This window comes from Podarcis gaigeae, assembly GCF_964106915.1.
Source record: "Podarcis gaigeae genome assembly, chromosome: 6".
Lineage (NCBI taxonomy): Eukaryota > Metazoa > Chordata > Lepidosauria > Squamata > Lacertidae > Podarcis > Podarcis gaigeae.
This window is the reverse complement of record NC_139682.1, coordinates 32571882-32595773: the sequence shown is the minus strand read 5'-3', so window position 1 is coordinate 32595773 and position 23892 is coordinate 32571882. Positions and strand designations below refer to the sequence as shown.

Sequence of the window (23892 nt, the reverse complement as noted above, 5' to 3'; positions counted from 1 at the left end):
ACAAAACTATAGTTTCCCAGGAGTCCCTGAGGCACAGGAATGATGCCTAAGTCACTCTCAGTCTCTGGTGTAGATTTATGTTCTATAGGTTTAATGCTAAACAATGCAGAACTAAGTTAGCCCCATTCTCCAAATGCTTTTAACAAATATGACCTCTTATCCCCACCGCAAAGGCAGGTAAGTTCATTTGGAAGGAGATGCACAACATTAAACAAACTCACACTAAAACATACTGTAAGAGACAGGCCTTAAGCTGGTGCCTGAAAGTGGCAATTTATTTTGTGAAGAATCCACAAGTTTCAATCACAGGTGTTGCTGTGGTCTAAACCACAGAGCCTAGGGCTTGCCGATCAGAAAGTTGGTGGTTCAAATCCCCACAACGAGGTGAGCTCCCGTTGTTTGGTCCCAGCTCCTGCCCACCTAGCAGTTCGAAAGCACGTCAAAATGCAAGTAGATAAATAGGTACCGCTCCGGCAGGAAGGTAAATGGCGTTTCTGTATGCTGCTCAGGTTCGCCAAAAGCGGCTTAGTCATGACCTGGAAAAACTGACCACATGACCTGGAAAAACTGTCTGTGGACAAACATCAGCTCCCTCGGCCTATAGAGCGAGATGAGCGCCGCAACCCCAGAGTCGTCCATGACTGGACCTAACAATCTGGGGTACCTTTACATTTTATATTCTTTAGAGATGTTTTTGGTATATTCTACCGAAAGGTTTGGGACAACAAGCATCTTCATATCATGGTCAAAACATGCTGGACATCAGCTACAAAATAAACCACTACTTTGGGTGTACTTTTATGATGTGTTTGATAGGTTTCCCTCAAACTTTACAATTTTACATCTATTTCTGCAAATAATACAGGTGAAGAGCTCTGATTCTGTATTAGTGTAGCTACTGGTCCCAATACTTCCTTCTTTCCCAATAGTTCCTCTTTATTTTTGCTTAAACATAGTGTTGTTGTTTTAAAATACGATTTTCTGAAGCTAGAAATAGTTTACACAAATGAACCAAAGCTGAGAAAGTTAAGAGTTTAGAACTACAGTATATAGCATAAAAAGGGAGTGTGAATGCTGAAATCAGTGAAGCAAACTGGGTCCCTAGCATTTTGTGCACACTAGGGCTGGATGATACATCAATATAATCACCCAAAACCGGTTTGAAGTCTGTATCATACTAATGATCTGGCAATATATCACAAAATCAGTGTGTGTGTGTGTGTGTGTGTGTGTGTGTGTGTGTGGTGCAAAAACAACGAAGTGAGGAAATTGTGAAACCAGCCAATGTTTTTACATAGCTCCATCCTTATTTCAGACATGGTGATATATCAGTATATTGCAATGTTTAGCTGCTGATATATCACAATGTTGAAAACCAGCCCAGCGCTAGTGCACACAAGAGCACCATTCCACCAAAATTTTGAAGAACCACGTTTAGAATAGAAGGATGCAAACACATGGGAAAGAAAAAGTTTTACAAGGGGAGAAATAGGCTTTTAACTTGAATGCAATACCGTGTTTACTTTGCCCTGCTCTTAACCACAAGGGGTATGCATGGAAAGAATTAAGTGCCAGGAACACATATAAATTTGAATATGTCTTAACAAAGCACAACAGACTTATTTTTTAAAAAAAGTCACAAAGGAGCTTTAAAGCAAGCATGTGGACATGCCCTGAGGGGTAATCATGCAGCACTGAGTTCTCATGTGTTGAAGAAAACAAGGGAAAGTGATGACTGATCACAACAGCAAAAATAGTCACATGCAAATAGTAAGGAAGCTCATGCTAAAAACATATGAAGCAGCCCCAAGATATTTTAGCTGAACAGGAATATGTAAAATAATGTGCTTAGAGTGCCTCTCTTCCTGTGCCTACGGAGCAAACACACAGCCTATCTTCTTACATTCTTAAGAAGAAAACATTAGGCTTTTCTGGGCAGCTGTTAACTCTCTTTTTAGAAATTAAGCAATAGGCCTGTCTATGCAAAGCATGCACTATCACTGAACTACAGTCACACACCCTTATCATCTCCCTGCTGCTTCAATGTAGAAGCTCTGAAGTTCGCATAAACCAAAACGCCCCAACAAAGTTCATCAGCTGCCACCAACACACTTGCCCTTTTTCTATTGTAATCAGATTTTTCACAAAACTCACACATTAATACAAGACTGATTTTCTATATGAGATACATATTTTAGACATTTATTCCATGAAGTTTGCAAATCTTTTTACCCCAAGGAAAATGGTTTCATCTAAGCCAGGGGTGGCCAACTCCCAAGAAACTGCGATCTACTCACAGAGTTAAAAACTGGGTTCAGGTCAAAGTTGTTGAGCTTTTTAAAGAGGAGCCAAAGTTTTTGAGCTTCTTTGGGGGGTGCCAGTGATCTGCCAGTGATCTACTGATAGATCATGATCTACCTGTTGGATGTGCCTGATCTAAGCAATCATCCCCCCTCTCACAAGCCCTCTAAACTTAGCCGTGTTGCATTCATATTGCTCTAATAGGTAGAGATATTGTTGTCTGCAGGAAATATCAAGCAGGCAACTGTATCTAGTTTATTCAAGGATAGTAGTGATCTATCATGGCAACTTCAATGTGCACTAATCAAAGAGAGCTCACAAATTAAGAGAAGATGGAGCTTTGATTTCAAGTAAAATAGGAGGCATTAAAGTTGTGACAGTTTTGACCTCATATGGCCTGCAATGTGTCAGTCAGAATGAAACTGGGACTACAGTCTGATTTCAAGAGCATCCAAAGCTCATTAGTAAAGTGGCTACCGTAACTACGTTAGAACCCTCATGCTGGTTCAGACGGAAGACCCATCTAGTCCAGCATTCTGTTTTTGCAGTTTGCAAGCAATGGGAAACCTACAAGCAGGGCATGAGCACGGCAGCACTTCCCTATATACTATCTCTGATATTGGAGACAATATATAGCCATCATGGCAAGCAAACATTGCTAGCTTTGTCCTCCATGTCCAATCCCTTTGAAAGCCATCCAAGTTGGTGGCCATCTATACACATTGCAGTAACCTATTCCAGTTTAACTATGCACTGTGTGATGGAGTAATCCATCTTGTCTGTCCTGAATCTCCCACCATTCAACTTTCTTGGATGACCACAGGTTCTAATCTTACAAGAGAGAGAGAGAGAGAGAAATTGCACGTAACTTTGGGGTAACAGTACACACACACAAAATCCTACAGCATAGTATAATCTAAAGTCACAACATTCAGCATATCAGAACAGCATTCCAAGAGAGATACAAGCAGTTGTTGAGATTATTTCAGCCTTTGCCAGCACACACAACCTGATTTTGAGGGATCAAGATCAGAAAGGTGGCCAAAAGGCAATAGTAGTTGGTGCTTCTTGCATCAAGTAATTAAACTGGAACTAGTATTCTAGCTGTTTTTCCATCTCCCTCATAAAACTCCTTTTAATGTTGCCTCCAGATGTGGAGATAAGTGCACATTTAAATTTGCCCCCAGGTAAGTGCAGTTGAACTGTCTCCTCTTCCTTCAACTTACAGAGACGCATTAGAACAAGATTCAAGCCACTACCATAGGGGATTCCTTGGCTAAACAGTCCTAGGCAGCACATGAAGTACCTTCTCAAAGTCACACAAAATTTGGAAAGCTGCAATTAATGAGGTGCCACTGATATGCTAAAATTGTGTGCCTTTAGATTTACAGCCCATGGTGCCTGCCACAACCATAATGCAATGATCTCGTCCCTCGGCCTTTTCTCATTTATTCTGACAACAATCCTGTAAGGCAAGTCAGTATCATTTTCAATTTATAGGCGAGAAGCACAGTTCAGAGGTAGACTTGCCTCTCTGCAAGTCCATTTATAATCACCAAGTTGAATCCAAGCTTTCCAATCCAATATGTTAGCCCAGCGATTCTTAAATGGGATGCACTTTAGGCAATTCCCAAGACAACTACAAAAGCAGAGGGAATTGCTGGAAATCTTTCCAGAGTAATGAAAATGCACTCTCATCTGGATAAAGTTGCACTGCATATGAAGAGAATGCAAAAGTGGTGCTAGGTAACAAATAAGCATTGTTAAGTTTGCAAAAACCTGGTGTCACTGAGACAATTCTAGCTTTTTTGCTTTGTATGAATGTGAATGCCACAGTAAAGAACATACACACCATTTGTCATGTTTGCAGGGCACATGCATTTCCAGCATGCTACTTGTCCATTTAAAATATGTACTCTAGAACAGAACCTAATAACCTCTTCTCCAAGTCCCAAAATGAAGAGCAAGAATCAGCTCTAGGGTGTTTGTCTATCAAGTTGCCTTATTCCAAGTATTCCAACATGGAGCCTGTTAGTTGCAGTGTTTGAAACTCCCATTGTTATAGGGGCATTTTGTGACAGTTTGCCAGCAGTTTCTGAGCTCTGGGCATAGTACTGATCTTACGATTTCAGATTAAATCTGCCACTGCTAGAAGAAAAGGAGGAGAGAACCTCGTAAGAATATTCGGAGGGGTGGGCAGGGGAAGTATGGCTTTGTTTTTTGAAATCTTCAGATGAGGACTAGACCATGTGAAAAATGAACATGAGATTCTAGCTGCAGAACTAACTAAAACGGTTTCTGCAAAATATGCAGGAATGAAAGATAAAATAAAATGAACCAAGGAGAGAGGAGAGAAGTTGTGGGATATCTAACAGTATGTAAAATGTTTATTGTAAGATGGAAAACAAAAAAAATATTTTTTTTAAAAAAGATAAAAAGTAGTCAGTACACTTGGGCTCCTATTCAAGCACTGCTGTCAGGTAGGGTACACACATTTTTAAATTATTATTTTTTTGCAAATTTAATGAATAAAAAAAGAATAAAATAAAATAAAATAAAAATGTATATAAATAATACAGTGACAAAAAAACCCCATTGGTTTGCAGTCTGAATACAGTAGCCATCAGTACATTCATCTTAAGTTAAACATGTAAGTTAATATAAAGCTCTCCAAATGTCCACACAAAATTGATGTCTATACGAAATATGTTCAGTTGTAGTTATAGGTATGGTTTAGTTGAGATTCCTGCATCACATGGAGTTGGACTGGATGGCCCTTAGGGTCCCTTCCAATTCTACAAGTCTGTTATTCTAGCCATCCTCAGAACATTGTGTAATGATTAAGGGTATTCATCCTTCTAGGCTCTAGTATAGGTCTCTTCTGTTGCCCTCATGTAAATCCCCATACTACATCTCAACGATTTTGTCAACATAAAATGCAAACACATTTTGAAGCAGTAGAGCTCTGCTTGCTCCTCCCTGATAGCTTATGCTTAGGGTAGTCCCACTCCAATACCCACAAGCTGAGGTTGCAAGGGAAGCCCCTATGCATGGGCTCATGCCCCAGTTCTGCAAATATCTGTTGCCCCCAGTACACAGCTCTCCAAGGGAGTTTACATTTTGGACTGGCTAGCCAGCCAGGTTTAGAGTCTCCCGGGAAATGCAGTCTAGACAGAGCACATGGTTATAGCTGAAAATTGAAGCAGTGCAGCAAGGAAAAAGTGGCTGACACCAAATAGCTACTGTCTAATGAGACACAGATTTTCACCAAAGGGCCAATAAATTGTCTCCTATAAAATCTATTCCGTGTATTTTCAGGACCCTGCTTCTGTTCAGGCATCTACTATTACCATCTGCAAGGACAGTGATTATGACTGCATCCTATTACAGCAACAGGAAAGCATGCACACAAAGAAGGGCAGCCTTCAAGGGCTCGGCAGGTGACAGGAACCTCTAGTATTCGCTACATTTGCAATAGGGCAGGAACATGCCAGATGATATCCTTAAAAGTGAACTGTTTATGTCTTTGTAGGCCTACATAATCCATCTACACCAGCCTTCCCCAATCTGGTGCCCTCACAATGTTTTGGCTTACAACTCTGATCACTTGCCTCGATAGTTAGGAGTTCCAATAGTTTGGAGAAATGTGGATCTAGGCTATTATTAATTATTTAATTTATGAATTGTTTCCCATGAAGCACTCAGAAGTGATTCACAATATGGTGACATACATAAACATATAGAATAACAGTTAAAACAATGGCCTATATAAGAACAATAAAAAACAACTATAAGTATAAAAACAATTTGACACAACAGGACATACATCAAATCAAATCAATTTCAAGACAGATAGTAGTTGAGATAAAGATTAGAAGGCTTGTTGAATGAGACTACTTTCCCTCATCAGGACTGTCAAATGAAGGCTTTGATGGGTTGCAGCAAATTCTCATCTAGAAATTTCTCGATTTACGCATATTCAGTTCCCATGAGCTTCATCCAGCCTTGGTAGGCTAGAAGTTTACAGTGCTGGAAAAATACTTGTACAGGAGGCAACCATTTCGCATGGGGGTTCCGTTATTGGCCCCCGAGTACATCCTGCCCCATTCCACCCAGCCCTGGTTCTGCCCTAATTTTGCCTTCTTTCTGTGTCCAAAAGGACCTGTTTGTCGGTAATTGCACATCCATTGGATGCACCTAAAATGGTCACTACTTGTAACAGTATGACACTTGGGGGGGGGAGGGGATTAGCAGACAATACTAGATTTTAGGTGCAATTCATGCCCAAGCCTTGGCAGCAATGATTTCTGAGTCCTGTATGTTAAGGGATTTGCTTTTTTTATGTTTGCAAATGTGGACACCCACCCACCCCTATCTGATTTGTGTCAGTCTGCTGTCAATAACCTTCTGCTAAAATTACAAATATATTTTGCTGGAAGTATCCAGTATTTTGGACACATGTCAAAGGTGACAGGATCCTTGAAATGCTGTTATTAGGAGAACCTTGATACCAAAATCTCAGGTCACAGCTGACAGCTTTATGATGGACATACACAGTTAGCATCCTAAAGAGATCTCCTTCTGATAGTTGATAATGTAAATCACAAGAAACAAATACGATTTTCCTTGAGAGAAGATGAAAATAACACTGAAATGTAACAGAACCAACAATGAGCACCTAATCTGCTATGGTAATGCAGCTGCTTTGATCTATCATAACTGCAGAAAACTGTGAGCCAAGGACAAGCTTGAGAGAGAGGGCCTTACGCAGAAAGCACTGCTCTGTAATTCACTGCAGGATGGGGAGGGAGGAAGGACTGCAGATAATTTAAAGTGTCTTCTGTATCTACTCAAATGCAAAAAAAAAGGGGAAAGAACCCAAATCTTCAGATACAACTCTATCAAAACTTATGGGAATAGGAACAATTGATTATATGAAGGCATATTGCTGCCAGCATTAAAGCAGATGTGCTGCTAAACACACACACACACACACACACACTGACTGTACTCACTTACTTGACCTACATTTTAAGATATCTACACACTGGTGCATGGAGTGAGCTAGAAACTGTTATGTGTGAGTTGCTGATTTCTTTGATGTTTATCTCTATGTTTCATGACTGTACAGCAGCACAGATTTGTTTGTTAATAAACAAGGATTACAACAGCAGAGCAGGTAAAAAAAATGGGGTGTGGGTTCTACAGCTCATAATTAGGAAATGGTTCAACAGCATGATTTGATATTTAACAGTATATAGGAAAAATAGGTTTGAGGGCAGCCCATGCTGAATTTGGAGTAGAAATGGTAAGAAATTGCTTATTCGAAGTGAGTTCATTTAGTAAGAGACTTTGGCAAGCTGGTAAGTGGTGTGTGTTTTCTTTCTATAGACTTTGATGGGGAGGGTTTCTTTGTTTGAACTGTGTCTTTTGGGAAGCTGTTTGTTGTGTTAGGTCAAGGCAAAGGTCTACTTGGTATCTGCCATTATTCATGAGTTGTGTAACATGTTTGCAGTTTTTATTAAAAAGGGCATTTTGGTGGCCAATATTACTCAATGCAGTTTCCTAAGTGTGCGACTCCCACCCCCCCCACCCCCAATATGAACCTGATATGGAGAAGGTTCCGTGTGGGGGGGCTGTTGAATGGAGTGCCGGGTGAAATGTGAGAGAGTCAGAGATGCTGATTTGAAAATGACAGTGTGTGGTTGTGTGAAACAGAAAAGAATGGGGGGGGGGAGGGAAGAGATCAAAGTACTCACAAACCAGGCTTCAGCCTTGAAGTGCTTAAAGTTCAGTTAAGTGGTTAGGTGTGAAAAGAGATGGGCAGAAGAGATCACAGGAAATGTGTAAAACCTGAGAGGCATTAAGGGAAGGTGGAAACATTTCTGGGGTGCACAATGACTGGATTACTGATAGACAACTTGGAAAGGCATAGGACATCTTCAGAATACAGTCATACCTCCGGTTGAAGTAGCTTCGGGATAAGTATTTTCAGGTTGCGTGCTGCGGCGACCCGGAAGTAACGGAGGACATTACTTCTGGGTTTTGCTGCTCGCGCGTGCGCTGACAATCAAAACGATGTCATGCGCATATGCAAAAGCGGCGAATTGCAACCCGCACAGACGTGGGTTGCGTTTGTTTCTCGATGCGAACGGGGCTCCGGAATGGATCCCGTTTGCATCCAGAGGTACAGAGGTACTACTATAAAGGGGCAGGAGATTTAGGGGCCACCTGTGTGGTTCTATTTGTGCTTTACCTGCTAAATTTCCACTTTTTATATTAAACCTTTAAAAGCTAGGTTTGTCGACTAACTGGAAAATTCATGGCAGGGATTTTAACAAAAAACCAATGAATAAAAATAAGCCGGGGTAATTGTAGGCCACGAGAACCAACATATCTCTCTGCTAATGTCACCCAAAGAGCTGGCTATTACAGGTTGAGAAGCAGCAACCAGTAAAAGTTGGCAACCCCATGAGACAAGCAGCCGCCTCATCAGGGGAAAAAACTGGTAATCCTTATTTCTAATCTCTTAATCCTTTTAAAATATGAACTAGTTGTTACAGGTAGAGAAGGAGCTGTAGCCACCAAAAGTTAGCAATCCCATTGAAGATAGGAGCCACAGGAGAACCTTCAGAAAAAAGGGGGAGATATTTAGGGGCCAACTTTACAGCTCTGTGTGTGCTTTATATACCAAGTTTCCTGCTTTCTTATTGCAGGTTTTAAAGGCTATGCATGTGAATATGGCCATTTTCTGTTGAGGGATACATTCAACATTCTCCCTTCCCCAAAAGACGGCACATGTTCTCTGAAATAAGGTGATGCTTCTCTGGGAATCATTCTCCCTCTGATGGATAGAAACACTCTGGGGGAAACCAGGCATCTCCACTCCCACAGCAGTTTCATGAGGTTGTGCATGTGCGAAAGCTATGTTGAGGTTTGTTTTGTTTGGGTACAGCAGGCTCTAAAATCTCTGCTGGTTTTGTCAACAATTATTTGCTATTCAGTTTATGTGAATATTTAGCAATATAACGTAAGAGTGTTGCAAGCAACTAAGAGCAGCTAAACTCTCCACCCCTCCTCTAACACTACTTCTCCTCCCACTGCCACTTGCTCCCTATGGTCTCTCACCCTGCTTTTGATTTTTCCTTACTGGACTATCGTCACAAGTCTTCAGACTCCAAGACAGTGTAGGCAGCCCAGAAAGGCATGTGGCATGTTTTTTTTTAACACTGAGAATATCTGCACCACTCTTTTCTAGGATACAAAGGGCAAACCCACACAGCTTACCCACGTGGCTTCCCCCCTTACACAAGAAAAGATAATTATAAGACTGCTCTCCCTGCACAGCATTCTTCCTCTGGGATGGAATCTCTAGTAATAGAAGGAGGGGCACATTTTCTGCCATTCACCTGAAGGCACCAGCAAGAATCTGTGGCAAGATAGTTCAGGCAAGGAAACAGTCATGGCTTGCATAATAATGTCAAAATCATTCCGTACTACATAACTGCGAAGGTTTACAAAGTATAGCACACTAGAGTCACTTCCAATTTTCTTCAAAACTGTGACCAAATCTAAGTGACCACAATACAGAATATTTCCCCTTCAACTCTCTGCAAAAAAACCTATAAGGTTCCTTCTTTCAGGATACTATATCCAAGTTGCATATACGGAATTTCATGCACTATCATGGAAGGAATTTCCGGAAGTCCCTTTTCATTTTTTAAAACCCCCGTTTTCTAATCTTCTAACCTTTTACAATTTGCTGAGCAGCATGCCTTAATGACAACCCTGTGTGTGTTTACCTCTCTCCCTTTAGATGAGATCTTACACTATATATTCCTACTTTCCAAGCGACACATCCTAGCCTTAATATGAGTTCTAGAACATAACTGAGTTAAGAAGTTCCACAGATTAACTGCAAGCTTCCAACAACAGGCAAATGTTTTATCTAGCACAATCATATTTGAGAGATACAGTTTCCTCAAATGTTTTTTGGAGCGTTACTATTATTCTTATTTAAAACTTTTTAAACTGGTAACATGTTAACAAAGGAAATAAAACTAACAATAAAAAGTCAAGAACATTTCCCATGAAATTTGGCATTTGCCTGTAGGGCAATTACTCTCCATCTGGCCAACTGCCCCTTTCAGAGGGTCAGACAAGGAGGTTGAAGTTGTCCTTAAGACAGGGCTGTGTTGCCTATTAACACAGTATAGGGCATTTGCACTGCCACCCCCACATTGTGAATCCAGAACACAGGCTAATGGATAGCCCAGCAGACAGCAGCAGCGAGAGGACGGACATGTAGCAAAAGGTGAGAGGCACAGCTGGTGGGTAGTCAGCCACAGGTCCTCAACAGTTATTTGAAAAGATTGTTTTGGGTCTTTCCATCAAACAACAGAGGAACAGATGGGATGAGTGTCTCTTTCTACTGCAGATTTTGCTTCCCATGGTTCCAAATACAGTACAAGAATGGAATCAGACTGTTCTCCCAGTGAACTCAGAATAGCATACATGGCACAAGGGGGAGGGTGGAGTTATCCCACTTTAGCTTCACCCCCGCAATTGTGTGAGGTAGATTAGGATGAAGGAATAGGATTGGACCATCAACTGAGCAGGAATCTGAAACCAATTTTCAGATTTCCCCCACTTCAAACATGCCTACTAGCTTACTAGCTGGAGGGTCATGGATACCAGTTCTGGGTTACAGCCTGCCTAGCATATACTAACACCAACCTCTTAAAACTGCTTTTCAACAGGGTAATTGTGTACCCTTATTCCTCTTTGCTTCACTCTGGCTTCAGGTCTACCAAGATGAATCCTGCAATAATTATAAAGTCTGCCAAGAACTGCCAGATTTGGAAGTCATGGAACTCAAAACAAAGGTAGGCCACCAAGCTAGGCTGCACCGATCCACTTCTTTCTGTTATCCTTTGACACCCCCCCTTGCATATATTGAAAGTTGCACATCAATCATGCTGTTATTCCCCAAGTCCCTTGCCATGCAGCACACCAGCAACAGCAGTAAGTTAGATGACCCTGCTAACCCTTCCAACAAGGTGCCCTCCTCTATTTCATCTGTCATATGTTGTTCTCTAACAACCATGACCCCTAACTCCTTGTCTCTTCCACTTCCTCTTATTTACTACGCAACATCCCTTTATCATTCTTTGGGTTTTTTGCCAGTGTGAAAGCCAGTATAGCAATACTAGGTTAGAGGGCCAGAGAAAGAAGACTCAAGACCTATGGCTCTCAGTTTAACTTACCTCACAGGGTTGTTGTGAAGCTGAAAAGCAAATCTATGCTGCCTTGAGCTCCCAGGAAGAAAGCCATTATATAAATGTGATTAAAAAAATAAAATAAATGCTGTAATCCTACACACATTATACAGAAACAACCTGATGACAGTGATCACTGCCCACCTTTCACCAGCAAACTCCACACATCTTGCATGAAACCATTAACAATATATCAGGTGAAGCTTCTGACAAGGCCTATATGGTGGCTTCACGTTCAGGGTGTTGGATTCCTGCCCAGCCCCAGGTCAAAAGGCCTGCACCAAGTCAGAGGAGGGATTTCTTCTTCTTTTTTATATTTGTACAATCAGGTGTGTTTTTGTGCAGTGATTACACAAAAGATTAGGCTGAAATGTTACCTTTTTTCACCCTCCAAAAGTAGTTATTTATTAGACATTTGCCCAGCCTGCTTTCCCGGAGGACTCTGGACAAGTAAGGAACAAACAGAATAACATCAGACACTAAAACAGCAAAACCTGACTTACTGAGAAGAGAAGCATTTATCTGTTGTCTATCTCAGAACTGGTTTGTTTACATATTTTTAAAGAGACAGGGTAACCTTATCATACCTGTCTAAAGTACCATCTAGCTATATTACAAAAAGCACCTAATAAATCCTTTTATTGAAGTGCACAAAATGTTCTACTGTTCACATTTTTTAAAAAATTCAACAACACTCTGTAATGACTGCTTCAGGCATGGCATTACACCACAGAAAATATTATCCTCAGCAAGTAATGTGCTTTCAATTATGTTGCCATACAATACAATACAATACAATACAATACAATACAATACAATACAATACAATACATTCTCACAAGTGACCTCCCTCCTTCCAAAAGTGCTTATGTGGATGATCTGATGCAGCCTTATTTTCCACTTCACACAAGCTATTGCAGAGCAACCATGTATATTTAAAGGAGCTTTATGTAGCCATAAACACTGTCTTTTTCTCAAGATGGTAGCTTTACTTGAGATGGCTGTTAACAAGAATGAATGCTGCAACAGGATATAAGTGTACCACTGCTAACATGACCAGTCCATTCAGACTACTAACATCAACAACTGAGTGTCATTGTTTCTGTCAAATACAATGAAATAAACCTCTCATCTTCTAGAATTGTTGGCTGCATGCACCCCATACATTTAAAGCACATGATTTCACCCCCAAAATCCTAGGAACTGTACCATGTTGAGGATGCTGAGAACTGTAGCTCTGTCGGCAGTACACTAGTTCCTGGGATTCTTGGAGGACGGTCATTAGCTCTAAATGTATGGTGTGTCTGCAGCCACTATGTAACCAGGAAATTCATTAATAAAAGACCTCTAATATTGATTCCCAACTGAGGAAGGGCAAGCCAAAAAGAAAAATAACTTCATATGTGTTATCCATAAGAGCTATGTCAGTAAATCCTACAACAATCCTGTAAGGAAGACCAGTTTTATTCACATATTACAGGAGGGGGGTGGAGAGACCGAGGCAGCAAGTTAGAGACATGTCTAAGGCAACCTACTTAGCACATTCCTTGCTTGATGAGTGGCTTAAGATTCACAGTCTTCAGCACAGCATTGGTGCATCACTCCAAGGGCATGAGATTTCACAACATGTGAACAGAGCAATCATCAAGCAATCCCTGTTCTGCAGTGCTTACTACGCATCAGCTGTCAATAAACATCTTGAAACAGGATCTTTTTACTGCTGCTAATTATTTATTTAGCCATGCTGAACAGTATATGCTAGGTGCTTTATGGGACACAAAAAGAAAGGCCCTGCATTAGCCAGATAAAAATGGGGGAAAGAGTTGGGAAAGAAAGGCACTGTATAGAGGTTTCTACAGGCAAAAGAAACAGCATGGTAAAAGACTGGAGTGGGGGAGAGAGAGAGACAAAGGCAGCTCAGAATAAATGTATACTCCAGGACGACTCTTTAAGTCTGACGCAAAAGTAGGGCTGAAGAGAGTGATAGGCCTCTCACTGTGCTGGCTGCCTGCTTACTCATCTCTCTCCCACCTTCAACTTAAAAAGGCTCCAGCTGTAACTAGAGACTGGTGAAGATTTCCTCAGCATATGCTCTGTTCTGTCTTAGCAGTGGGCAGAAGGTAGGTTGGGATCTACTGATAGATCTATGAATGATTTGGGGTAGATCAGCAAGGAATCTGACTCTCCAATTGTTTAGCAACACAGAGACCTTTTTTCTTCTAAATTAGAGTGAAAAGATGAAGAAAGCTGGCGCGAGGTGGAGGAATGGACCTTTGTGTGATAGGCCCGTAAGCTCAGTAAGTTCTGCTACTGAAAAAAAATTCCAAGGGTCTGTTTCCACCCACTATAATGTACCTGGCTCTTGTCAGTAGATCTGAGAGTTCTGCTTAAACAGAGAAGATCCCACAAGCCTGAGGTCTACCTGCCCCTGCTCTATATCATCCTGAACACTGAAATCAGCAGTCACTGCAAAACAATTTTGCACAACAAAGTGATTCACCCACTGTACTGTAACACAACGGTTATGCTATGGTAGTATGCTGACAGCTTAGGATATAGGAGGACCAGGATCAACCTAGTGATGTAGGAGATCTTAAATTGAGGGGAGGGGGAGAGATAAAATGTCCTTATTTTTGACACCTCCCCACCCATCCCATCTACCTTTGCCTTTTTAAACCTTTTGAGGCCAGCTGACACCATGGGGAAATGTAGTTTCCATGGTTCCTGTAATCCAGGAGTGAGGAACCTTTTTCAGTTAAAGGGCCCCATTCCCTTCTAGACAACTTTCCAGGGGACACATGCCAGTAGTGGACAGGGTCAAAGGGTAGAGCAATGAATGTAAACTTTACCATACTATGTTGGTTAGTTTCTACACATACCCTCAGAGCCTTTCTCTATCTTCCAGCCAGGAAATCAAGAGGCATTATCAGAATTCAAGAACACTTTCCAGCCAGGCAAAAAACACTCAAGGAGGGGGTGAAGCAGCAGAAAAAGGGGTGTTGTTGGGCTGAGTCCCAAGGGTATGAGAAACCAGAAGCAGCCTGCTGGATCACTCTAGTGGCCCATCTAGTCCAGCATCCTGTTCTCACAGTGCCCAACCAGATGCCTATGGGAACCCCTAAAACAGAAACTGAGCACAATAGCACTCTACCCACTTGTGATTCTCAGTAACTGGCATTCAGAGTCGACACTAGAGAGGTTTGCAGGGCTGCATTCGATTCCCTCCTGTAATCCCTAGACAATGCTGGAAGGACATAAGGAACTGCATTTTAATAGTTCTTCATGCCCCTGAAACCTGACACAGCATGTTGCAGCAGCTACATCCTAATTGGGGGTTTCCATGCACATCCTCCCAGCTGCAGGACTGGGAGGCCTCTGGGCATCATCAGGAGTGACCATCTGTTATGAAAATAAGTTACCTTTCTCAAATCAAAACAATTTGGCTTGGAGAAGGGATATCCATTTCTGGTTCAATTCACAATTCGTTGTTGTGGGGATAAAACAATGTAACAATCTGTTTATCTATCTAAGGTCTGGGCACAGAATAATTTTTTTAAAAGAATATGAGTATACTAAAAAAATAAAGGTGAAAGGTCCAGATTTCAAATCAAGGATCAGTTTAAACCTTGAGAAATCACATGCCAATTCCATGGCTCTGTCCAGAAAACACTGCTGAATCAGTGGTCAATGATAACGCATCTCTTCTGGAGCAAACACATCAGACAGGACTCACTATTTAGCATATTATCCAGTTTGCATTGTCATGTCTTCGCCATTCAAAATTCAGGAGTACATAAATGAGAGGCTAGGAATCCACATCTGCAGACCCTCCACAAGGGTTACAAAAGATTATGAATGCAAGAGACAGACATATTAAAAAGTGCATTAAAAAGTGCATATTATATTCAAATTCATACTGAACCACAAAGTTTAATTTAGATGCACTGAAGCCAAATGTCTCTTGATGTGCCTGGGTTCCAGAATTACCTACAAGAAATCACCTACAGTAAGGCAAACACATTCTTTTTAAGAACACATATGGAGTGGGGGAGAATGGTGAAACATTTGGAATTTCTTCTGAGAAATGAAAGCTAGCAGGCAATAAACTCAAACATGCCCCCCATTGCTGTATTATAAAGCTGGAATGAAGTGGATCAGACACTCAAACATGACAAAAGGATTCCAGGATTTGTGACAGACTGAGGGAAAGAAGGGAGAGGCAGTAGGCTATGGTAACCTTCATCACTTCCATCCACTTCCTTGTACAGGCAAAAATGCTTAGTATTCAGAGACGGTGTCTCGTGATTCTGAGCAGAACCATGCTGCAATCCTCTTTCCAGGAAGAGCAAAAGATGGAAGAACTCCAGTTCCGCAAACTCACCTAGAACAATGCCCCTCACTAAATCCAACAGCACAGACCTCACAGTTCTGCCAATTCCATTCAAGGCCCTGGGACAGAAGGCTCAAGATAGCTTATCAATATTCCCCACAGCTAATACTCCCCATTCCATGTGCTATCTAATGTCTTCCCTCTACCCCCCCCCCCTTTCATTAAATGCACACTTTGAAGCCATTACTGCAGAATGCATGTGGGAGGGGGAGAGAAAGTCGTGGATTTCCATTTGGGAAATTCTCCACAAACTGAAATCTTGAGGCTTTCCTAAGATGGTTTCTTAAGACTGTGCAATGAGACGCTCTAACAGAAAACCATATCGCAATTTTAAATTTCCTTTCTAAATTAAACAAAACAAAACAACCACGCAGAGAAACCCTGCTAATTGCCATATTGATCAGGAAAGATGGAGATGAAATTACCATCCATCACAGGAGATGGAACGACGTCCCTTCGTCTCACCAGGGACCCAGCCTGTTCATAGCCATCTCGAGCGTAGATTCTCCGCTCAGAACCCCCCCCCCCGCCAGGCTCCCACCACCGCCCCGAAAGGGATTCAAAAGCCGCACGAGACAGACGCTCCAATTCGAATGCACACGGGTGCATAAATCCGGATCGATTATTATTATTATTATTGGATCCAAGACGACCTGCCTCTTCCTCCTCATCGCCAGCAGCAAGTAACGGAGCCAAGAGGACACGCACTGCGAACGGCGAGAGGGGCGCGGGGGGGGGGGAGTGTGTAATCTGGGAGGCATTGCCCGCATTGCATACACCGTCGCTCCCTCTCCCCGCCCCATTTAAACCGGGGAGAAAAGGAGGACAGGAGGAAAAGCCCTTTCTGCGCAAAGGGTAGCTGAGAAACGAAGGCTGCTAATAATGTCCCCCCTTGCCCACCCCGCCCGGAGAGGGGTGGGGTGGAGACAGGCCACCCTTCCCAATGCACATGATCTGGGGAGGGGCGTCCTCCTGCCTCGGGAAGGGAGGCCTCCATCCTGCCCGGGCGGCCCTACGAGGAAGCGGGGACGGGGAGAGGCCCTTGCCGGGAGCGCCCCTGCCCTGGCTGGCCCCCTTACCGCGATCACGTTGACGAAGGTGGTCTTGCCCGAGTACTGCAGCCCCACCAAGGTGAGCTCCATCTCCTCCTTCCAGAAGAGCGCCCGGAACCAGTCCAGCAGCTTGGTGAAGAGCGCCAGCATCCTGCTCCTTTCTCTGCTTTCCCCGACCTCGCAGCAGCGCAGCCAGGCCCGGCGCCTCTTTATTGTCCCCCGGAACGAGCCGGCCTTGCCGCCGCTGCCGTCACCGCCGCCGCGCTCTGCCTCGGGGCTCCGCTCGGCTCGCAGACGCGCACACGCTCGGCTCCGGCCGCTCAGCTGCTCCTGGGTGGGGTCACGCAGCGACTGAGCCGGGCGGAGAGGCGGCTCTCGACGGCCTCCGCCGCGGGACCCGGCAGCGGCCTCTGCAGGCCGGGAGGATTCGGCGCAGGCGAGGCCTAGCAGTGGACGCTTGAGGCTGCGATCCTATTCACTCCGTTTCCCGCGAGTAAGCCCCACTGAACGCAGCTGGGCGGACTTCGTGGTGGTCTCTCCTCCTGAGGCGGGGTTCCCAGGTTTCCATTAAAGCGGGGCTTCCCGGCTGCCGGGGGGGGGGCGGACCCCGAGGCCCCTACCGGATAAAAAGTCAGAAATGCAGAACAGGTTTTCTGAAAGACAAGCTTGCCGCCACCTGCTCAGTCTTCGTATTGTTCCCGGAAAGATAAGGCGCTGTCAAGTCCCGCAGGCCTTCCCTCCTAATGCGCACTCAGACCTTGCCATCACTCAGTGTGCGCTTGCTTCAAGGGGCAACAAACACTGCGTCAGAATCTTTCCCAGAATCCTTTCTGATTCCTTTGGAGGCAGAGGTGAAGCCGGGATTGGACAGATGGGATGTAAATAGAGGGGTTTCAGTGGGTTTGCTCCCAAGTGTGACTTAAGTTTGGATCCAGTCTATAAGAAGTCTAAAGAGGGATGGCAGCTTTGGCTCCAGTTATTGTTATTGTTGTTGTTGTTGTTGTTTTGACAACTGCATCAGTTGGCATGATCCAGATCTTATACTTGTAGATGGAGCTGGGCTGAGAAGATGTGTCGGGGAAAGCAGGTCAGGGGAAGGAAGAGTGGACAATAGAAGCAAAGAAATGCCTTCCATCTTACTGAGTACGATTAGGTCAAATTTACGGATCAGTAGCAAACTGGAGGTGGGAATTTCCTGAACTAGAAATCCTTTTTATTTTTATTTTTTGTATTCATCTAATAGTTCCTAATTTCCCATCCATTATGCATAGACTCTGTGCCCCGCCTTCCCACTCTTATGTGGGAAGGTGGAAAATGTAGGTGGTGCCTTTCCATTTTGCCCATCACCTCCTGGCAAATAGAAGGGGAAGAAATGGAGGCAGTGAAAGATTTTACTTTCTTGGGCTCCATGATCACTGCAGATGGTGACAGCAGCCACGAAATTAAAAGACGCCTGCTTCTTGGGAGAAAAGCAATGACAAACCTAGACAGCATCTTAAAAAGTAGAGACATCACCTTGCTGACAAAGGTCCGTATAGTTAAAGCTATGGTTTTCCCAGTAGTGATGTATGGAAGTGAGAGCTGGACCATAAAAAAGGCTGATTGCCGAAGAATTGATGCTTTTGAACTGTGGTGCTGGAGGAGACTCTTGAGAGTCCCATGGACTGCAAGAAGATCAAACGTATCCATTCTTAAGGAAATCAGCCCTGAGTGCTCACTGGAAGGACAGATCGTGAAGCTGAGGCTCCAATACTTTGGCCACCTCATAAGAAGAGAAGACTCCCTGGAAAAGACCCTGATGTTGGGAAAGATGGAGGGCACAAGGAGAAGGGGACAACAGAGGACGAGATGGTTGGACAGTGTTCTCGAAGCTACCAACATGAGTTTGACCAAACCGCAGGAGGCAGTGGAAGACAGGAGTGCCTGGCGTGCTCTGGTCCATGGGGTCACAAAGAGTTGGACATGACTAAAGGACTAAACAACAACACTTTATTTTAAATAGAAAATAAACAGATGCCATGTTACAAAGTTTTGTGCAGTGCTTTGTAATATTTTCATTTGAATACATATTTTTGTTCAAATATATGATTACATATATTTGCTACGAAGCCGCATTGAGTAACTGGTATCTAATGTACATAGAAGTCATACAGGTTAATTTTTTATGTTGCACTGAAGCTCTGCTTTTCCTACAATATAATGAAGACAATTGTCCAGATATGGAGAATACTCAGAACTCTGTATTGCAGTTACTAGCCAGCAATGACACACACTTTACAACCCCACAAAGAGTTACTTTGGTAAAGAGTTACTTCCACATTTTTCAAACAGTAGCTTCCTCCTGCTGTTTCCACATTTTCAGTTGTGTGCCTGTCATGCATTTCCCCCCTTTCTTTTTTTTCCCAGAAGGCAAACTCAAGTACAGCCACTACTACAACCCAATTTTTCCAGTTTCCTCGCCACCAAGAGATGACAAGTACTGTGAGATCAAGACTTCAGAGTCAAATTCTGAAGTGGAGGCTTTCTTAGAGGGCAGATCACCTTTGGGGAGGAACAATGAAGGCAGGACTGGGGAAGCCTATTTATGGTCTTTTGTCCAGAAAGCCTCTGAAGATTTATGCAGGATACATCTGTCAACAGCTATTAGACATTATAGCTAAATGGAACCTCCAAGTTCAGAGGTAGAATATCTGAATATAAAGAGCTGGCGACAGGAGAAGGCAGTTGCCTTCCTGCTCTGCTTTCATTGTTGGAGAAGCAACTGCCTGGCTACTGTTACTAACATAATGCTTGATTAGATGAACCCTTGGTCTAGTCAAGCAGGGTGTTCTGATGTTCTTAATTAGGAGAAGGGAGTAGATTGGGTGTTTATCTCCTCTCCACCATCCTCTGCTGCCACTTGACTCATTTGGAACTCAAGCTGATATAATTCATCTTCCTTCCACTGACCACAGATCTACACTTGTAGACAACAGCATGAACATGATGTTTTGAGTGATGCTGTGCACTGTGAGTCCAAGGAGGCTAACAGGGAAGAGAAACCACTATTCTCACTCAATCCTGGGTTCAGACAAAACACTAAGCAAAACTTTGACTTAGTTGGTGTCCTGCATTGACTTAAAACCCCCAGAGACCAGCCAAGTGGATGCAGGATGCTCTCTGGGAGCCAGCACATTCATACTGTCATGGCACTCCATACTTTGGCTTACTGTGATATGCAAAGCAAGCTGCTATCTCTCCTGCTCAGAGATACGCACTCCTTTCTTCTCCTCAATAACCCACTCCATCCTCATATCTGCCCACTGGAAACATGCCTAGTCCAGCACCAAATACAAAACCCATTCTGCTACTTTTTTTTTTTAACATCCCAATCTTCCTTTAAAGTTGGTATTGTGAATTTTATTGGATCTTATTTTGCAAAGCAGTTGAATATTTAGTATTGTAGTCTAAATCTTCTCACAATTAGACACATGAGAACTATCCATTGGGATGTTCTCCTGCATCCATTGAAAAAGAAAGAGACGGTGGACAGGATTGGTAGCACCTAAGATTAGCTTTGCCCCTCCTTTCATTCAGGTTCTACTTTGAGGAACTGAAGAGCTCTTGTCCTGTGACTTAAAGCTTAAGGCATGGATGTGGAAGTTGCTATTGCCAGTGACACCTAATTTAAGTGTTTTTCTGAGAATACAGTGTCTTCCCCATCCCCTTGTTTTTGCCCTTTGTGTGGACTCAGCCCGCCAAAACCAAAGAGGAGAGAGGCTGTTGTTGGAGCTCTCTTGGCGGCAGTTTGCTTGTTCAACCACTGCAGCCTGCTAGGAGAGGAAACGGGAAAGAAGGAAGACAGATAGCAGATGCTGCCAAATGAAGTGGAATCAATCAGTTTAAATTATGTGGCTGGTTTGGTATCAGAAAGACTGTGCTTTAATCCTGTTATAACCTCTAGCCCTGAGGTGGAATTGCACCCCTTCCTTACACCACTGTGTTGTTGTTGTTTTTTTAAAAAACCATAGCTTTAACTTTTGCTCTTATCTAAACAGGGCCAGCCCTACCATGTGGCAGAATGAGGCAACTGCCTCAGGAGGCAAATTCTAAGGGGAGGACAGTGGCTAGAAAGGTGTGCCATGTGACTTGCCCTGCAGCCCCTAAGCTATCTTGCTGCCCTAGCATGCCTGACACACCAGTGAGGTGACCCACCTCAGGTGGCATGCTTGGGGTGGGAGATTTTGCTCTGGCCTTGGCAATGGTGGCTTCTGACGCAGCTTCCGACGCAGCCCAAAGCTAAAGCTGAGGAGAGCAGCAGCACTTCACGGAATACCCTCTTTTCACCAAGAGTCTCAACCACAGAGCAGCTGCACAGGCCCAGATCTGTGTGGTGGCTGGGGATGTCAGAGCCACATCGTGCCTCAGGGTATTGAGCCCTGAATATAAAGCGTTTTTTAAAAATGTCCCTTTATTTTCTTCTTCCTTTGCTATCTATAGTAAGGAGACACTTCAGCTGGATTCCAAAGCATGGAAGAAAGCCTATACAGTGTAATTTAACTGACCTTCTTGGCTATCATCTTGGAAGGTTTCAAGAACACACTAGTCAGGAAGTTAAATAACAAACTTAGAACAGCAACAGAAACCTCCTGGTTCCACTCAGATACAACTGAGTTCAGTGCCACCTAGTGATTTAAAATATTTAATGACAGTATCCACATAGCCATGAGTGCAAATTCTCCTGAATGCCCTTTCATATCAATAGCCCACGAAAAGCAATGGCTCATGATGATTACAGTACCTCTGCAAATTTCCCTGCAGCAACAATGCTAGTTATATTTACTGGGACGAAACAACACAATTTACCTTCCCTTTTGCTTTTTACGTTAAAACATGCATTCTGATGTGAAATATTTTTCTCCTTCCAGCTAGAGACTGTAAGAGGAGGAGGATCCCGTTAACTGTAAAGATGAAATTTATTGATTTGAGCAGGTACTATCTAGTCAATGTGCACATTAGCAGAGAGCCAGATCATACCTCCCATAACACAATAATTTTCTGCTCACCCATCTCATCTTCAGACAAGCACCCAGAATGTTTTAAAGGGTGAACTATGTCTGTAAACCTGCAGTGGACATACACTTGGAAGCTAATCCCAGGTGCCTAGCATATGTCCTTGTATATAGAGGTTTCCCCTTAAAATATGTTTAGTATTTGAAATACACATAGAACAAGCGATAAATTTGTCTTTCACATAAAGTGTGAATCAGATCTTATTACTTCTGCTTTACTGTTTGTTTTTAATTTAGTTGCAAGTTCACAAATAATATGGCTGTGATATTAAATGCATAGTGTGGGAGCTTAATGGTAGAAGGTGGGAATCCCTTCTGGGTACCAGTAGTGTAGGACTACTGCAGCAGTGAATGTAGATGAACCTAGAGCCCTGCTTCACATTGGGTTGTATTCAGCTGAGTCATACTCCAAACGGACCACTGAGCTCTGGCTTCTCAATATAGTGCAAGGAGTTTGGTATGCAAATATTTCACTTTTGTTCCTGGAAATCCTGTGAAATAAGGCAAAATCATTATGGATGTCAGATACCTCTGGCAGAATGGGATCCTGCAATGAAATGACATCACAATGTATGAATTCATGCTAAAAGTCTCTGTAACACTTCATCTCTGGGATGTGGGTGTTTCTCCTGGGTTATCTGCAAAATTCTGTGTGCATACTAGTCCCACCTGCAATATGCAGCTGGTGCTGCTAACTGGAAGGGAAATATTCCAATAGTACCTTGTCCCTATGGCACTGTTGTTCCTGGGCAGGGCACTAGAGATTTGAGGTGTACACTTGAGTTACAGATTCTCTGTGCAGGTGGCTGCCGCCTTTTTTGGATGATGCTCCTCTTTCAGACTCAGATAGGTGGAAATTATCAACCTTCTTAATTATGTTAGCTCCTGGCAGAAGAAAAAGTAGTGGAAAACTAGAGACAATGTTCTAGTCTCCCTTGCAGACACTACACCAGCAGAGGCTTTGGCGAACACATTTGAGAACAGCTAATACAAAATGACAGGGTTCAGTGATACATAATAATTTCTGTAGTACTGGCTATTTTTACTTTTCCAGTGTTCTCCGAGGTGTCCCTGCAGCTCCACTGACTTTGCTTCATAAAAGTGGTAAAATAAGATTGAAATGAACTGAACCCCAGGAAAAAACTGCAAAGTGATTTTTGAGGGCAGGGGTTCAGAGGAGGGACACAGCTGCCCTGATTAAGATTCTAGTGGCTCCAGCCCCTTCCAATAGCTTGAGTGTAAGGCTCAAGGAAGTTTCTGGATTCCATGCAGAGTCACACAGAAGTCTCTGACAGGGTTTCAAAGCCCCTGCCCTTGTTCTTTCAACCTTTTTTTATCTGGAGAGGTTAGGCAGGTTTCATGCTACTGATCCCAATGACCAACCAACTTGCAGGCTCAGGATGAGAACCTCATTTGAAATTGCTAACTCCTGACCTCCCCTTCCTTTTCAGAGCTCTGTGCTCCTCCAGCTAGCTTTGCATTGACTCAATTCACACATTACACATAGCCAAACCATGGTTTACCACGAATAAGGGTTCCGAATATCATGGCCACAGCACTCCTCCCCATTGTCCTGCTGCTGTGCTACCTGAAGGTAAGCCATGATTTGTTTCAGTTCAAGCACACATGCTCAGTCTTCGCACATGTGCACACAAATAAACCCAATTAATCACTGTGGCAGGTATTTGTTCCTAAGGAGGAACTTTTGGCCTTTTGTGGATGGACTGTGGGGGCACATTTGACCCCAGTGCTTGTATATTTACCAAATCTACAGAGTGCTTATTTCCATTTAAGTCCTGAACTCATACAATCCCACTGAG

General features: G+C 43.2%; 1 protein-coding gene and 1 long non-coding RNA gene across 2 annotated transcripts in view; one reads left to right on the top strand and one right to left on the bottom strand.

Moving 5' to 3' along the window:
• The window catches only part of ARL8A (ARF like GTPase 8A), a 41708-nt gene extending 18218 nt beyond the window's left edge, over positions 1 to 23490 (bottom strand). Inside the window, exon 1 of the mRNA XM_083746687.1 lies at positions 17049 to 23490. Coding sequence (XP_083602813.1) covers positions 17049 to 17171 — 123 coding nt within the window. The 5' untranslated portion in view covers positions 17172 to 23490. The remainder of the gene's footprint in view (positions 1 to 17048) is intronic.
• On the top strand, positions 4508 to 19049 carry LOC310848094. Its single transcript, XR_014566157.1, has 2 exons — positions 4508 to 8253; positions 8487 to 19049. It is a non-coding gene; the product is annotated as an uncharacterized lncRNA (long non-coding RNA).
• Positions 23491 to 23892: the final 402 nt, after the last annotated feature.